This window comes from Pelodiscus sinensis, chromosome 5 (assembly GCF_052426305.1).
Source record: "Pelodiscus sinensis isolate ZL-2025 chromosome 5, ASM5242630v1, whole genome shotgun sequence".
NCBI lineage: Eukaryota > Metazoa > Chordata > Testudines > Trionychidae > Pelodiscus > Pelodiscus sinensis.
Genome location: NC_143056.1, coordinates 34,070,638 through 34,088,335, shown reverse-complemented (window position 1 = coordinate 34,088,335; position 17,698 = coordinate 34,070,638). Strand labels below are relative to the sequence as shown.

The 17,698-nt window shown below is 39.4% G+C and overlaps 2 protein-coding genes across 6 annotated transcripts in view; one reads left to right on the top strand and one right to left on the bottom strand.

Moving 5' to 3' along the window:
* The window catches only part of ZC3H14 (zinc finger CCCH-type containing 14), a 53,318-nt gene extending 46,302 nt beyond the window's left edge, over positions 1-7,016 (top strand). For 3 of the 4 annotated variants that reach the window (XM_075926743.1, XM_075926742.2, XM_075926741.2), the window contains one exon: positions 731-1,015. In XM_075926743.1, coding sequence (XP_075782858.1) covers positions 731-737 — 7 coding nt within the window. In that variant the 3' untranslated portion in view covers positions 738-1,015. Of the gene's footprint in view, positions 1-730; positions 1,016-1,410 lie in introns of those variants that run through there. The other variant, XR_012903343.2, reaches the window with a different exon arrangement.
* A 768-nt stretch (positions 7,017-7,784) lies between these two features.
* Positions 7,785-17,698, bottom strand: part of EML5 (EMAP like 5) — a 332,722-nt gene continuing 322,808 nt past the window's right edge. For both annotated transcript variants that reach the window (XM_089778388.1, XM_075926740.2), the window contains 3 exons: positions 15,838-15,991; positions 12,777-12,877; positions 7,785-10,490 (listed from right to left, as the gene is read on the bottom strand). In XM_089778388.1, coding sequence (XP_089634514.1) covers positions 10,454-10,490; positions 12,777-12,877; positions 15,838-15,991 — 292 coding nt within the window. In that variant the 3' untranslated portion in view covers positions 7,785-10,453. The remainder of the gene's footprint in view (positions 10,491-12,776; positions 12,878-15,837; positions 15,992-17,698) is intronic.

The following is a 17,698-nucleotide window of genomic DNA, read 5'->3' as shown; positions in this document are numbered from 1 at the left end:
TTAGCCACCATCCTAAGTATCAATGATTTTTTAAGTGCTCTGAAGCAAGAAATTGGTATAGTTTATTCTGAAAATATCCTCACAAACGGAATTTATTTACCTGGAAAAGTTTTGGCTGAGGGAGAAATTAAGAAATATAATGTAAAATAGCCAGTGTTTAAATAGTTTCTGTTGAGAATTTCATGTTTTACTGTGAAAGTTAACATCGCTATTGACAAAATTATTATTAGAACTTGAGTAACATACAAAAAGAAATATATAAATCATTGGTTGAAGGTGAATAGTAATTTATTCCTCCTCCTTATACTTAGCTCTTGGGACAGCAGATATAAGTTACCAATTAAATGTGTTGTAAAACTCATTTAGAAATGTATATGCTATTAATCTGAAGATCTTTATATTAAAGTGTTTTTAGAATTAAATCCTGCTGCATCAGCAAGAGTTTCAGGATTTGGAAATGAAAATCAGTGGAAGTTGCAAGCATTCAAAATGTCTAAAAATCACGCTCTTTATTAAGGAGCCTAAACAGAGATTTAGGAAGATAATGTTAGGCATCATGTTTGAAAATGTTCACTTTTCTTATATATTTTCATCTCTCTTGAGCTTTTCTCACCATTTAATCTCACTTGAAATGGAAGTCTTGATACTTGAATCTTAAGAGGCTAGGACAATGCTTGTCAAATCATCTGTAAGGAGTAACAGACTTTTATTATGTGTTTATCTTCTCCAGTGAATAATTATCACACAATTTGTGGATGAAAGTTTCTGCCTTTAAACACTGATGGAGAGGAAAAGAGGATACTACAAAACCTTTCATCACACCTTTGGAAGATTGAATATATATAGTTTTCATAAAATGAAATTTGATTGCATACTTGAAATGTCTAATTTTCCAAATTTGTAAGTTTAATAGCTGGTTTTACTTTTTTTTTTACACTGTAAAGAGAACATCTGTGGAGGGAAAGAATTTTACTTTAAATTCCATTAAAAATTGCAAGACATAGTTTGTATTTTACTCTGGTTTAGCCTGGTTTTTTTTTTTGCTCAAAAATTATTTTTTAAACTAGAATCAGTTTGTTTTAAAAGGGCTGTTCTGCCAGTGCAAATGATCATTATATTACTTTTATTTGGGGAAATTACCATAATGTTCTCTAGATATACATAGTCAAATTGATGTCTGAGTAGAATATTAATTTCAGTTCTCATACATCCACTTTTATTACCTGATGGTTAAACAATAGATACCCTCTTGTGGGATGGAAAGTTATATTTTTTTATTCAATGAATAGTAGATAGACCCTTGTTAATATGACATAGAAGATAAAGGCAAGAGGGAAAGTCACCATTAGAAAGAAATTGTTTTTAAAGGTAGCAAACAAAATGAGTTGTTTCATTGTTTTTGAATTACAGCGCAGTTCAACTGGAAATCCAATTTTAAGGATAAGTGTAGGCATCAGTGAGGGAGAAGGCATCATCTTGAATCTTATCTTCAAGAGACTATATTGTTCTTCACTCAGCACTACGACGAATAATCTGTTGTAATCATCTCCCTCCAGGGAGCACCTGTTAACTTCTATAGCAAAGATAAATTCATTTGAATGGTAACGGTGTAGAAATAGATTAAAATCTGTAAATCATCTGTTCAATGATGTAAACAACTAAACAGTAACATGAATGCACTTTTTTATTAAATCTTTTGTATCTTTTAGGGAACCACATTTTCACAAAAATATACAAAAGATATTTTTTACAAATATTTACATTAGATAGCATAAAACAATGTCACTAGATATCTTAATCAGATTTGACAAATATATTCTTGAATTCTGAATTTGAACACTCCAGAAATTAATTGAAAATATTATTTGTGTAGATAAAGTAATCAAAGTTTAGCTCATATTCAAATTTAAAAAATCTTAATTAATGCAAAAAATCTGAAGATTTAATTTAAATATTTTAAAATAACATACAAACTACAATATTGTATGATTACAGGGATTGGATGGTTCTGGCCAAAACCAAAATGGGAGCAAACTTAAAACCATGATCCTTAGTACAGTAATACATGAACATACACCTTTGGACTAGTCCAGAGTACATTTTTGGTTAAAGCAAGGGGGATTGTCTGACAGACACCATAATGAAACACAAACTATCTAAAAATACAACTGGATCAGTGATTTTTAAGCTTAAAGAACTTCAGTAAGAATTTTCCAAGAGTTACCAGACAGTTGAACAAAGGATAAGATCTTCACGAGGAACAGTACTGAAACAGTGATTTCGACCATTCTCTCCACTGACCGGAATGAAAAATAAAACTGCAAGTGAAGTTTAATAGAATTTTTAAATATATCCATTAGCTAGCTGTACCTTTCAGAAGCATGCTTTACCATGGAGCTGCTTTCCCTTCCGGGTGTGAGACAAAAGTGAATCATAATCTTCAAAGGCAGCAAAACAGATTAATAACTGCACCTATTAATTTCAATAGTTTGATGTCTGTCACCTATTGCACAAAGTTTAAAATAAGGCCAATCTGCTGATGGTTGTTCTTCTCTAACAAGAACTCTAGGGGTGTCTCTAGACTACATCTTTCGACAGAGGGATGTAAATTAGTCACTTCAAAATTGCAAATGAAGCCAGGATTTGAATTTTCCGTGCTTCATTTACATAATGGCGTCATGGCGCTCTTTCGGAAAAAAAAAACCCTGCAATCTAGATGCGGTTCTTTCGAAAATAGAAGCCTTTTTCAAAAGATCCTATAAACCTCATTTTTTGAGGTTTACAGGATCTTTTGAAAAAGCCTTTCCTTTTCGAAAGAACCACCTCTATAGCCTGTGGGTTTTTTCAAAAGAGCGCCATTATGCGATTATGCAAATGAAGTGCAGGAAATTCAAATCCTGGCTTCATTTGCAATTTCGAAGTGACTAATTTACATTACTCTGTTGAAAGAGGGTTGTAGTCTAGACACACCCTATGTGACCAACTCATGAAGTTTAAAAAAAAAAAACAGTCTAAGGGGAATGTTTTCTAATGAGTGCCATTTAGATTGTTTTAAGTAACTACTGTGGTCTTGGCCTTATTGTTATGTAAAATTTTACATAAAATGTACATTTTACCTTTTTCACAAGTTATTAATGCTGTTTTTCCATTACTTAGTATATGCTGTAAACCCAGAAATGAACTAAATGTCAGATAAAGCTCATAATTACCAATGGTTTGTCCTCTTAAAATTACAGTGACTATTGCAGCCCCCAAAACACAACAATATGACAAGTAGCAGCAGTAAAGGAAAAATAGGCTAGAAATACGGAAAGCATTATCTAACAACACCATGGCTTTCACAGGAGAGTAGTAAACCAACTTTATTTTGCAGTTTGTGTCAGTGTTGACGCTTAGAGTTTCTTTATAAAATGCATTTACTAAATTTCAAAATAATTCAATAATCAAGCCATGTCCTAGCTGTAATACATGTTTGAAACAATCGTGGAATGATAGAAATGCTAGTCACCCACCATTCCATGGTTATGGCTGAGCATTAAGTTTTGTGGGTTTTTTAGTCTTGTATTAAGGGTAGCAGAGCAACCACTCTGTTATACAGGGAGGAATAGCATATCCTCCCTTAATTACAGTATTTTCCTTTTTAGGTGCAGAATGATTTTTTGAGAAGTTACAATTAAATTTGTTAATTGGCTTTGACTCTTGCAAAATAGCTGCTTTGCTTTCTCTTGTGTCCTGTGGGAGTGAGACAAAGTGCTTTAGCTAGCAAATATGCCTTCTTTCAGAATGGCCACCAATAGAAGGCATTGGCCATTTGAAAAGAGAGCATCTTTGCTCAAGTTCAGCTATAGTCTCAGACCCAGTGAGGGGAATTCTTGAAGAAAAATATTCATCAGCCCCTGCTGCATGAAAAAATAAGAAAAATGGCAGAAAGTGAACACTAACTCAAACTTATTTTAAAGAACTACCCCATCACCAGATTAATACAACAGGCATAGAAATTGGGGGGTAGAGGATAAGGGAAACTGCTGTATAGGTTCATTCAGGGGAATATATTTTCATGCTAGAGGAAATTGACTGGTACATTCTAGATGCTTGCACTGATCCTGTGTGGGATTATACTGGTGAATCTGGTCCTAGAAGATTTAAGGGTAATAGTACATATCTTCACATGATTAAAACTATTACGTGGCAACACTGTCTTTGGGCTTCTTGTTTAGTGCTCTATGAAATTTTAAATAAAAAAGCCCCAGAAAAAATAGATAGTATACATCAGTAATTTAGAGATAAAACCATTACTGGAATTTTGTAATACTACTCAAATTAAGCATTACATATCCAGGATATTCAGATTTAGGTTAAATATAAGAGAATCCAAATGTGTTAAGGTATGGAACTAAATATTTAAGACACACAAAATGTTACCTCTGTTTTCTACTTCCACCAGGAGGGGAAATTCTATAAATCAATTTAATTATATTTAGAACTACAAACTTTATTGCATGGTGTCACTGAAGGGCACAGTTGAGGTGGTTTGACTCATAATACCCATATCTTCACACATCTGGGTATGTATTTTAACTTGTACCTTAACCTTTCTCTTTCCTGAGTTTAATTATTTGTTTCTTGATCACAGAATCCCTTTAATTTTTAAAGCCTTAAATTACTGATTTGCACTCAATCATAACTCCCATCTCAGTATAATTTGTCAGTGATTTAAATAAGAACTAATGAGTACAGGCTCATTAGCAGGATTTGTGCAAGCAGTTTATGGACACCATTTTCAAAATGTAACATCTTATGGAAATACACAATTCTTTGGTTTATTTTCTCCTAAAGAAAAGTTTAAACACCACTTGCAATGTTAAATCTCAGAGGGGTAGCCCTTTTAGTCTTTAAGGTGCTACAGGACTACTTGTTTTTAAAGATACAGACTAACCAAAGTCTCTAAGGTACCACTGGACTACTTGCCCCTGTTATTCACCAAAAGGAAATCTGGACATCAAGTTAGACCAGTTAAAATAATACTAGTTGTGGGGTGTGGGCAAAACATAAAGCATTTCTTCATTCATTTTGGTCACATAGGCAGATGTCTAGAAAAGCAGGATCTCCCGACCCTCCTTGGGAGCTGCTTTGACTTTCTAAGCAACAAAGAGATGGGGCAATGCTAAGTGACCTTTCACTCAGAAAGTAGGAGAGGGTTCCCTGCCTAGCAGCTGCTACTTATTCAATTATTTGCTGCCAATGACACCAGCTGCCAGTTCTCTGTTTGATAGCTGGACATTTTTCATCTGCAGTTTGGTGGCTTGCCAAAAGGGGAAAGTGGTCAGTGCGAGTCAGTCTCTCCACTGGTAACCTCTCTCCAGCTTTCCTTCCTATTTCCTTTTCTCACCACCATATTTTTTTATTTACTCTTTCTCTTATGCTGTTTCCTTCAGCACATCCTCCATAATTAAAGAAGTAGAAATAACTTTTGCCTGTAATTACCATGTTCATATGTTGTACACCCTTCCCCTTTAACCTCCTTGTGTTTTGTAGTTGGTGGATGGACTCTGTTCCTAGTTCTTTTTACATTGACTAACAATTGGAGCCCAGTCCTGCTTTACTATAGATAACTCAAGTAGATGTGACCAAAAGAAAAAAAATCCCAACCTCTGCTGAGATTGTATTCAATTATTTGAGTGATTTGATAAGCAGATATGTTGGAGCCACTCTCAGTATTATTATGCACCCAGCTTTTTTTCTCTTAAATAATCAGACATTCAAAATGAATTTGGTTTTAAGACTAGGAGCTGAAGAGGACCAAAATCAAGAAAAGGATTTGGTCTAACAATACCACAGTGATTGGTACAAAGAGTGCATAGTTGGTTTTGGCATGCTCACATATTTATCCAGATAAGTAAAAACAAGTGGTACTGTAAACAAGGAAAAAAGAACATGAGAAAGAGGCAGGAAAGTCTGCAGGTATGAAAGCGCATGCACATGAAACGTAGCTCAGGCTGCTCAAACAAATGGATTTCTAGGCTAATATGGCAGTTTAAATTGTGATCTGCAATATTTATTTCTTCCCTGTGTGTAGGCATGGTACATTCAGGAAGAAGGCTACAGAACGATTCACTCACTACCCAAAACAAAATTAGCAACAAGACATCTGTCCATTATGTACTATAACCAAAAATCATTTTATTTTGACAAAACTTAAGGCTTGCCTTACCTAACATGCTGCTAAATAAAACAGGAAACCCTGTCACTTTGCTGCTGTAAAAAGAATATATATTGAAAACATATCCCTCATCCTTCCATACTCAGGGCTTCCCATCTGCTTACAGCATGTAAATAATTATTTGGATGTTGTGTGCTGTTTTTCAGGTGATATCAGCCAGCATTTAACTGGATTTCTGTAATTAAGGTAACTCTAAAGTCAGTATTTAGTTCGAACAAAAATCTTAATAAGCATAATCAGAAGTGGCATACATTGTTAGTGAAAAGGGATGCTGAAATAAGTTGCTCTTTTCCCACCCTTTCTAGATCCAAATAATGATGTCCAGTAATCATGTTTTAGACAGAAACATGGAAACAATTAAGGTTAAAATGATTCTGTACATTTGGATCCCCCCCCCACCTAGCTTTTTCCACATATTCCAGCTCTTTTGATTATAATAGGGTCATGTTTAAGTCTGAGGGTTTTTTTTTAAGCCTTCCACTCTGTGCAGAGTATATCAGGTTTTCTTTTTTATATTTAAATATTTTTCAAGAACAGATGGATTTATGGGAATCTAGCATGTGTTGGTCTTTCAATTGTATAACTGTTTTAGTAACATATAAAGAAATTACCTTAAGGACTTTAAAGGTATCAAAGATCTGAATTCATTATAAATGAGACAATGGACCTGTATGATTTAAAAAAAGTTGGTGGCTCTTTAGTGCTGCATAGCTAAGGCTATGTCTAGACTATGTAGAATTTTTGAAAGAGGATATGCAAATTCTGCGGGAATTTTCATCTCTTCTTCCATTCTCAATTTAAAAAAAAAAGGTTTTCCCCTTTTTGAAAAAAACGCTCTTCCTTAAAGGAGGTTTATGCAGTTTTTTTGAAAAAGGGTTTAAAAAAAAAAAAAAAACCCGCGTCCAGACTTTCACTTTTGAAAGTGAGATTGGAAAAGGATATGCAAATTTGAAAGATATGCAAATCCTCTTTCAAAAATTATACATAGTCTAGATAGAGCCTTTCCCTTACACTAGTTCCCCAAATCATTATAGCCTCCATACCACCATACTTCTATCACTCTTCCCTTCACAATCTTGCTTCTTTCCAGGATTTAGAAAGCTATAGCAAGCTAGGCATTTTTCTGCACTAGTAGTCAATTACAATGTCCCATAGGCTATTGGCCATTATAGTCAGTGCAGAAGCATTTCACTTAGCAGCATGGGCCCCAACTGATTGGCTACGTCTACACTGGCCCCTTTTCCGGAAGGGGCATGTAAATTTCACCAGTCGTCGTAGGGAAATCCGCGAGGGATTTAAATATCCCCCGCGGCATTTAAATAAAAATGTCCGCCGCTTTTTTCCGGCTTTTAAAAAAGCTGGAAAAGAGCGTCTAGACTGGCCCCGATCCTCCGGAAAAAGTGCCCTTTTCCGGAGGGTCTTCAAAGTAGGAATAAGACCCTCCGGAAAAGGGCACTTTTTCCGGAGGATCGGGGCCAGTCTAGACGCTCTTTTCCGGCTTTTTTAAAAGCCGGAAAAAAGCGGCGGACATTTTTATTTAAATGCCGCGAGGGATATTTAAATCCCCCGCGGATTTCCCTATAACGACTGGTGAAATTTACATGCCCCTTCCGGAAAAGGGGCCAGTGTAGACGTAGCCATTGTAATTACACCACTAAATTAGTGGGTCTAAGGACTAATTGGGCCACAACTGATTTGTGTGCCATTGTATACACATTCCACCATCCTGCTTGCTGAGCTGTCAGTTCCCACTGCTGTCAAAGCCAAAAGCTCTTCAGCAACTTACTGCCTTAGTTTGCTTCTAAAACATGGACCCTCTCCTGAGCTGCAGCTCTATGCTTGTTTCTCCAGCTCCTAGTGAGAGAACAGATGCCTCAGGAATTTGGGAAAGAGTGAGTGTAGATAGCATCTGTGCACTGCCTGGTAGAGCCACAGTGGAATTGGTGGGCACACTGTGTGCTGGTACTTGTGGTGTAATGTATTCTCTGTGGTTGGTTAGTCCAAAAGTAACCCAAAATTAGCAGTGAAGTGGCACAGCTGTAGCACAGACACTATTGAAGATGGTTGTTGGGCATGGTCAGTGTGAGAAGCAGACACTCTGGAGACGAATAGGGGTGTGTACAATTCACAAGCTGAAGATGCACTCAGCATCAATTTTTCCGTAAGTCCAGACATGGCCTCAGTGGTGGAACAAAGGGTGCTAACAGATAACTATACCACCAATTGATTTTTCTAGCGTAGGTAAATGCTAACTTATTTTTTACATCATAATAGTGGGCACTGAGAGTAAAGCTGCAGCATGATTCTGGTCTCACATCTGTGTCAATCAGATGCAATTCCACTGAGTCAGTGGTTTGACACTAGCACAGCCCCTAGTCCTAGCACCCTTATACTTTAGAACAGTGAAGCTATTGTATTCTAGTGGTAATGGGATTTTGTATTGTGAAAGCAGCTCTAGTTGGATATATGAAATATTGAATAAGAATATTTGTTGGATCACTAGTTTTGTGTATTACGTAACAGCAAGCATTGTTGGACATGGAGGAATACAGATGTCTGGCTGAATTTTTTCTTACTTTTTCATCTACTTATGCAATTTCTCCTCACCACACACAAGATATTTACAGTGGGTGCTGAGGTTTATTTGTTTCATTTTTACATTTACTTAGAATAAAATTATAAAAGAGGTGAATAACAGCAGCTATGCTATCTCAACTCTGGAATCAAATGCCATACTTAAGAAACACTGACTTAAGTTGACAAAAACAACTCTGACCATAGCAACACTACTCACATTTAATAGGACTTTGTTAATGCAACCCGTGAGCTAGTCATTTTTGCTCTCTCACGTTGCATGAGAAATATCTTTGCTGCTTAAATTAAAAACAGATATAGCTCACAACACACTTCCACTGCATAACCATTTCAAACAAACAACTGAAGCAGTCTTTCCCAGTTGCACCAAAAATAAAACTTTCTTCTTGAGTTTATCACTAAAATGTTTAAATCTCTGTTATTTTACCATTTAGAGTATGTTCTTATACTAAGGGTTACAAGCAAAACCATATCCTTCACATACATGCTTACTTAAAGAAGTGTTATGACTGGATGTTACATTGCAATCAGGAGAGAGAGAGCTGAAAGATCTCTTCCAACTAATTTTATTCCTGTTACAAAAATTGTGCAAAATACCAGTGTTTGGAAAGATTATGTTCTCTCTACATCCCTCAAGTGATATTGAGAAAATAAAATCAACAATGCCTATTGCTGTGAAATTCTATTTTTGCAACTGGGGATGGTCCCAGTTCCATCTGTTTACAGAGACTAAACTTATCTTATTTCATATTTCCAGCAAAGAGGCTAGCAGCTCAGTCAAGTTACACACCAGTAATCTCTTGTCTACTGAGAACACTTTTTATCGCAAGGCAAAAACTGGAGTTAGACTTTTAGGTTGTGGGCAAGGCACTCGCAAAATGAGCAAAATCTTTCTGCTCATGAAACTAATTTAATGTTTAAGTGCAACCAAAACACTAAATTAGCTTTAAAGAATGGGTTCATGCATGCCTAACAGCATTCATCAGACAGGATTATGACCCAGGCCTCTAAGCACATGAATACTGCAGGTCTAAGGAGCAAACTTTACTATTACTGCTGCACCAGACAATGTTTCATTTTTTGTCTCTTCATAGAAATATTGTATCTCATTTTATTACTTTAATCTTTTATTAAAATACTGTGTAGTTTCATTTAAGAACTGCTAGATGGTTTTCTTTTCAATAATTAAAAAGGAGTAATCTGTTTCAATGATATTCAATCCCCAGAATTTAAAGGAAACATATTTGTGCTGACAATAAATGCATCAACATACAGCATTAGGTCAGAAATAACAACCCTTGATTAAAACCCCACTATCTTATTGGGAAATTATACATTGTTCCATAACTCACTTCTTCCTTTTATCCATGTGTTTCTTTTCCAATATCTGGCAGTGGGTGGAATGCACACATGAATTATCCAACGCCATAGCAAACCTCGGGGGTGCAGCACACTTGTTATAGTCTATCCTTCTGATAGACTCTAGACACTTGTCTTTCAGAGACAGATTGATCTCTGTTTTAGATCAGCACCATTTCTTAAACATGCAGGGCACTGTAGAATGTCTCATTGCACTCCTGGGTCTTTCATGCCTGTAATTTTCCACAGTGTCCTCTTTTCAAAGGCTCCATGTCTCTCTCAATGAGGCATATGCACGCATTTCCAAATAAATAAGCTGCATTTTAAAAAGTTAGAGATTAATATAAAAGAAACTTCAATGAAAATTATTTTCCACTAAAAGATTTACTCAGCATTGCTTGGGTCCTTAATTAATTTTTGTTTTTCTTCATTTAGATCATTGCTCTGGGATGGGCGGTTCAGTAGGCAGGCTGCCCTGGGGAAAGAGGACTACCTCAGCCATTTCTAAGCATAGCAGCCAGGGCAGGGTGTAGGGATGTAGGAGAGAGGTTGGCTGTGAGTGTGGGCTCAGGGCAGAGAATTAGGGAGTGGTAGATCTGGTCGCTGGAGCTGGCCAGGGCAATGGGGGACCGTGTTGCCCTGCCACTGAAGCTGGGGCGGTGGGAACCGTGCTGTCTAGGCAGTGGATTCCAGGGCAACGTGGGCTGGGCTTCTCAGGCAGCAGATCCCTGGAGCTAGCTGGGGCATCAGGGCAATCCTGCCCAGGCACTCGAGCATCAGGGCTACGGGAATTGCACCATACTGGCTTGGGCTCACCAGGGCTGGAGCCTTACATCCCCACCCCAAGCTGGGGCGGGGCCAAGGGCAGGGGGGAGAGTGGTTGGGCTCTGGCAATAGGAATGGGTCAACTATGCCAGAACCAGGATGCGAACCTTACCTGCACCCTTACTCCCTTCTGCCCCCAATGTGTTTATAGCTGTCCTGGTCCCCATCTCTGGGCCCTTTCTGCCCTCCAGAGGGTCATTATACAGTATAACTGTCCCTGCTAGCAGAACCCTCTCTTTCCATGTTATGAGAAATAATTGCATTCTAGGCATATCCCATTGTCCTGACACAACCAAACCCTTACCTTATGATAAGAGGAAGCTGCATACCAAATTTGGTGGTCCTAGCTCTTACCATTTAAGAGGAGTTCTGACCGACAGACTCACTCATGCACAGACAAATTCACTCAAATATTTAGTAGACTAGCAGATGTACTCAGAGTTCCTCAGGTCCTTAACTGTAGTAAAGTTTGCAGTTTGTTTTTGTAATTAACAGGAAAATGTAAATGCTTTATGTACATGATCGTATAATGCACGGGTATGGGAGAGAGGAGCTCAGTGCAGGGGATTAGGTTTGGGGGGGCTTAGGCATAGAGTGGGGTTGCAGGAGTGAGGGGTGCAGGACTCAAGGAAGGGGGCTGAGAGGCAAGGGATGGGCTTACTGAGGTCACCGGTGGTGACAAGAGTGGTGCTGCTGAAACAGCGGCTCATCCCGAGGGACCTTGGGGGTACTCTCCAGCAAGCAGCTTGTCCTGTGGGGCCGGAGCTGTAAACCTGGGGGGTGGGGGGAATGTCAGCCCTAGCCTCCAGCAGCCTCCCCTTCCCTATTTCATGCAGCCTGTTCTGGGAGCGGGGCTCCAAGGGCCATCCCCAGCCTCCAGAGGCCCCTCTGTGGCCTGCAGGCTCTCTGCACAGGGGTGGGGGGCATGCTCTGGGGGCTGCCCCTGGTCTGTAGCACCCCCACACACGCACAGCCTCCAGGCTGAGGGCAGGACAGGCTCTATGAGCCAGTCCAGGCCGCCAGCAGTCCCCCCTCCCCATTTCCTGCAGCCTGAGGGGGGGAGGGGGAGAGATGGAAGGCTCCAAGGACCAGCCCCAGCCTCTGGCCCCCCTGCAGCCTGTCTTAGGGGGTGGGGGCTACAGTTAAAGGCCAGGAGGGGAGCAAAGGGTTTGGGGCAGCAAGTCTGGTCTGGTTAGTAGGAAAAGTGGTGGAGCCCCAGCCCTAACGGCCACTCGCTTGGTGGTATGGGTACTTTTATTGACCACTCTGCAGTATAGCTCTACCTTGCAGGTACACTGCCCTCCACTGACAACTCTCATATCAAGTCCCTCCCTTGGCATGTTATAGAAAACTCTGCTTTTCGCTCTCCTGGCACAACCAAACCCTGACCCTTTTTTAAGTTAGGAGAAGAGGAAGCTGCATACCAACTTTGGTGGGCCTAGATCTTACTGTTTAGGAGGTGTTCTTGAACAGACAGACACACACTAATACAGATAGATTTATCGATCGATAGACAGACGTTAAAATATTTTAAATATATTGACCGTTACCATCTATTTTTTAGTGAAACTTTGTATTTCATACCACTCTTAAATAAGAAGAATCAGATGATGTAAAAATAGACTGCTATGCGAACAAGGAACAAACACATAACTTGTTAAATGTCACGGATTCAGAACTTGAACATTGTTGCTGTAGTATTAAGAATTGTTCACACAGAGTAAACATTAGATTTCTAATTACTTTTTAGAAAGTAAGAATGAAAAGATATGCCTACCTGCAGTCATCACCTCCAGCACTGACAACGTATTTATCCCCACTTGTAAATCGAATATTAGTCAAATGGGCTGAATGACCTAAAAATCGCTTGTGTTTTGCCTAAAAAATAACATGAAAGATCATGAGTCCCCCTCATTGGCCGTTTTAGAAAGAAAGTGTTAAAAGGTGTGTGTATAATGTTTAGCATCATGAGTCTAGAAGGCTCTAAAATTCCCAAAAGATTTCTAGGATACAGGAGTCATTTCAGGATATGCATCCACCATGGGTTGTAAAGCAGAAGCTATTCAATTATGTCTATGGGGCATGAATGCATTTCTGAACTATGAGGTATGTGTACACCCTGCTCCCTATGGTTAAACCAGTGGGGTATAAAGTATTTTACACACACCATGGGAAATGGAAGACCCAGGTTCTAGTTACACTGCTCCTACAACTATTTATATCACAGTGGATCACCTTTAATAAGAGGAACTGAGACACTCGGCAGAGATACACAGCAATAAGAGGAACTGAGGGTACGTCTACACTACAGCGCTAGTTCGAACTAACTTAGTTCGAATTAGTTAATTCGAACTAAGCTAGTTCGAACTAACGCATCTAGAACTAAAAACTAGTTCGAACTAGCGTTTTGCTAGTTCGAACTAGTAAGTCCACATTGAGTGGACTCTGAACAGGGCTTAAGGATGGCCGGAAGCAGTGCCGGCAGGGCATAAAAGGAGGACTTAGAGCATGGAGATACTGTCTCAGGCTAGCCGAGGGCTGCGCTTAAAGGGTCCCGACCCCCACCCCGGACACACAGTTCTAAGGGGTGCCCCGCTTGCAAAGAAGTTCTGGCTTGGAGTGCCCTGAGTGCCCACACTGGGCACATCACACCACTCGGCCATCAGCCCGGCTGCACTTGCCGCAGGCTGCCATCTGGGGAGAGGGAGTAATTGGGGGGCTGCAGGAGAGCTTCCACCCCCAGAAGCCCGCAGAGCCAGCCCAGTCCTCCCCATCGGGGGCTCGTACCCCATTCCTCCCTCACCTCCTTCCACTTGCCCTTCCCTAGCCCCCCTTCTTCTTGATGTACAAAATAAAGATAACGTTTCTTCCAACATTGACTCTGTCTTTATTGAAAAAAACTGGGGGAGACTGGGAAAAGGAGGTGGGAGAGGGGAAGAGAAAGGCTGGGAGAGGGGAGGGCAACTAACATGATCAGGGGTTGGGAACAGGTCCCAGATGAAGAGAGGCTACAGAGACTGGGACTGTTCAGCTTAGAAAAGAGGAGACGGAGGGGGGACAGGATAGAGGTCTCTAAAAGCAGGGGTTGGGTGGAGAGGGTGCATTCAGAAAAGTTCTTCCTGAGTTCCCATAAAGAAGGACTAGAGGACACCAAAGGAAAGGAATGGGTATCAGGCTTGAAACTAGTAAGAGAAAGTTGTTCTTGACAAAGCAAATAGTTAACCTGTGGAACTCCTTGCTGCAGGAGGCTGTGAAGGCTACAACTAGAACAGAGTTTAAAGGGAAGTGAGATCAAGTCATGGAGGTTGGGTCCATGGAGTCCTATTAGCCAGAGGGTAGGAGTGGTGTCCCTGCCCAAAGTTTGTGGAAGGCTGGAGAGGGATGGCACGAGACAAATGGCTTGGTCATTGTCTTCGGTCCATCCCCTCCAGGGTCCCTAGGGTTGGCCGCTGTGGGCAGACAGGCTACTGGGCTAGATGGACCTTTGGTCTGACCCAGGACGGCCATTGTAAGCTCAGGGCTCAGTGTCGGGGGTCTCAGTGGACCCCCTTGATTTTCATGCACACCTGGTCCTGGGTGGCCAGGCTGGCAGCTCTCCTGCCCTAGACGGCCACTTTCCTGTGCCTAGTGTGGAGATCGTGGACGAGGTCCACGATGTCCGCACTAGCCCAGGAAGGTGCCCGCCTCTTGCGGTCCAGGGCAAGCTCCCGGGAGCCGCCAGCCTGGTCCCGGCAAGAGGGGGTGGGGTGGGGGGCATCGGGTGGGTGGCTCTGTGCCGTGCCAGGTGCAGGGTCTGCTAGCTGGGTGCTGGCAGGCTTGCACCTGGCACGGGCACCGTAGCCAGCCCGTGCCCCTTTAAGGGGTCCGGGGCCGGGAGGGGGGCATAGAGTTTCCCTGGTGTTGGCCAGAGTGGCCACCAGGGAAACCTGGGGAGGGCTAGCCTCCCACTAGTTCGAACTAAAGGGCTACACAGCCCTTAGTTCGAACTAGCTAGTTCGAACTAGGCGTTAGTCCTCGTAAAATGAGGTTTACCTAGTTCGAACTAAGCGCTCCGCTAGTTCGATTCAAATTCGAACTAGCGGAGCGCTAGTGTAGCGCATAGGAAAGTTAGTTCGAACTAACGTCCGTTAGTTCGAACTAACTTTGAAGTGTAGACATACCCTGAGACACTCAGCAGCTCAAGTTAAAGCCTAGGCTCTGCACCAGAATACATCTTTTTGTGTGTGTGTGTGAAGACATGGCTTAAAGAGAAACTGTTCTTTAAACTGGTATTTAAATTATGTTCACAGTTCAGAAAGTTATCTCCTTGCTAAAGGAACAGTGATGAACTGTAAATGTCCACTACATTTTCATTATGTTCTTTTCTGATTAAAGGGATTTAACAGTAACTTTGTGATCATGAAATCAGCTACAGATATGGACATAAATACAGCTGTTTTGCTGTTAATTTATATTGTACAGTCATATTGTGTTTCTGTAACAAGTCCTTAACCTCTGTTCTTCAGTTTACTTTAAAATGGAGATAGTGTTACTTTTGTAGAGAGCTTTAAGATCATCAGAATGAAAACATTATATTAATACAAGATATCAAGCAGTACTATCACTGGTTTTTAAATTATCTGAACACATGGATTGTTACTAGAACTACTGTATCAGGTTTTAGGAAATCGTACATAGCAAGCAACTTGTGAGACTATGGAGTTATAATTAAATGCATACATTAAAAAGCTATAAACTTAGTGGGAAAAAGCACTATTGCCACTGTCCCTCCATAGATATAAGGTGCCACAAAATCAAAAACACTTTGCGTTAAAATCACACAAACAAAAGGTTCTTACAAATTTTTCAGGACATGGAAAGTCAAACAGCTTGACCATGCCAAAGTCATCGCCTGTTACAAGGCTGATTCCAGAGTGAGAAACACAGGCACAATTCACATCAGCTTTTTCAGCATGCCTGGACCAGATTCCAACTACTTCATCCCCTAGAACACTGAAATAGAAGGGTGAGAGGGCCCTCTTGGCAACTAATAGGAAAAGCAACGGGTAAAGAAATAATAAACAGATTTTTATAGTGTTCTGTAATTATGAGAATCTGGAATTAATTCAACTAAACAATTTACTAAACAAAGATATAACAATGACTACTAAGAAAATTAAAAAGCAGATCATGAAATTGAGATTGTTCAAATGGACCAATGAGGCAACTGTCAAAGACAGAAAAATAAATGTGAAATATAACATAGAGAAGTAAAATAGAGATGTTCCAATTAAAGCTAATCAGAACATTTTTTTGGCAAAATATGTTTTCATGGGAAAATGTGATTTCAGTGAAATAAAAATGTTTTTGTGGAAATGTATTAAATTTGATAGCATTTTTTGACTGAAATAGGTTTCTGAGGTCCAGTGTAGACTCACTCCCTGGTCCATTTTAAAAGCAAAAAGAGACGCAAATCAAAACCTAACCCATTTGCTCTGAAAACTGACAATCTATTTTGCAAAAACTTTTTAAAGGTTTAGTATTCTTCCTAGACTCAAACCTCATGAAATGGAGTTTTTGGTCTGAAGTTAGTTTTAATTAAAATATATATTCCACAACCTGAAGATAAAAACAGCACTGAATTATATGCTGGATTATAATTTATATGCTGAAAATTTGAGATGCTAGAATGTTTCCGGATCATGCTTGCATATATATTATATTTTAAACAGTGTTCCTTTCAAGCCTAATTAAACAAGGAATATAACAATCAACTCTATCAAATTACAAAATGAATAGGTGCAAAAATGTCTTGGGACCTGATGACCAGAAAACTTTCCCCGTAACATTACCCCATTAGGAACCCTATTGTTTTGTAAAGGAATGGGTTGCTGGCAGGACATTCTCTCTCATTAAAGGACCAATGACTTTGGAATTCACTCTTCACAATGATGAAATCTGCCAAATTTCAGGGCATGCTACAGATCCTAGCGCTTGTTTAGGGTTTAGAGAAAGTGGTAGATGTATGGGTGCTGGTGATTTTTAAGTTTTTAAAAATTCTGATGTTTAATTAACCTTTAGTACATGGATGAAAGTATTTTGCAGGATTTGTTATTTTGCATTGATTGTGATTTTACAGATTTGTCAGGAAACCTAGAGAAAGATATAAGTGATTTTTATTTCTATGAAATATTAAAATAAATTTATTAAATATGAAATGTAACATAAAACAATGTATCTTAAAAAAACCCTATGAACTTAATTAAATATAATTTTAAATATAGTGCATCAGTTTATACAATGATTTTTTTTAATATTTTTGAATATACCAATAATAATAATATTTCCCTGTATACTATACAGATAGTACTATGTATAATCTAGCACTATCTACTACACATGCTCTAACAGGCTCTGTAACACTTAAATGACCATGGACTTGTATTATATAGTTTTTATTTTAAACCAATTTTATATTTTTCCTCACTCTCAAATTGTTATTTCACAGCTATTTGCAGCTCATTTCAGTTAATTGGGAGAGTGGGATGAATGATCTCAGGTTGCCTAGAACCTAAACCTATGTGACCGTATAATGTATAATTATTCTGTTGCCAGATCAGTCAAGCATGTTTTCAAGAAAAAAGCAGATGAAATGTTGTAGCATTACTGAATTCTTCATGATAATATGGTTATTTCCAGACCTATGAGTTTCTTTCCAAG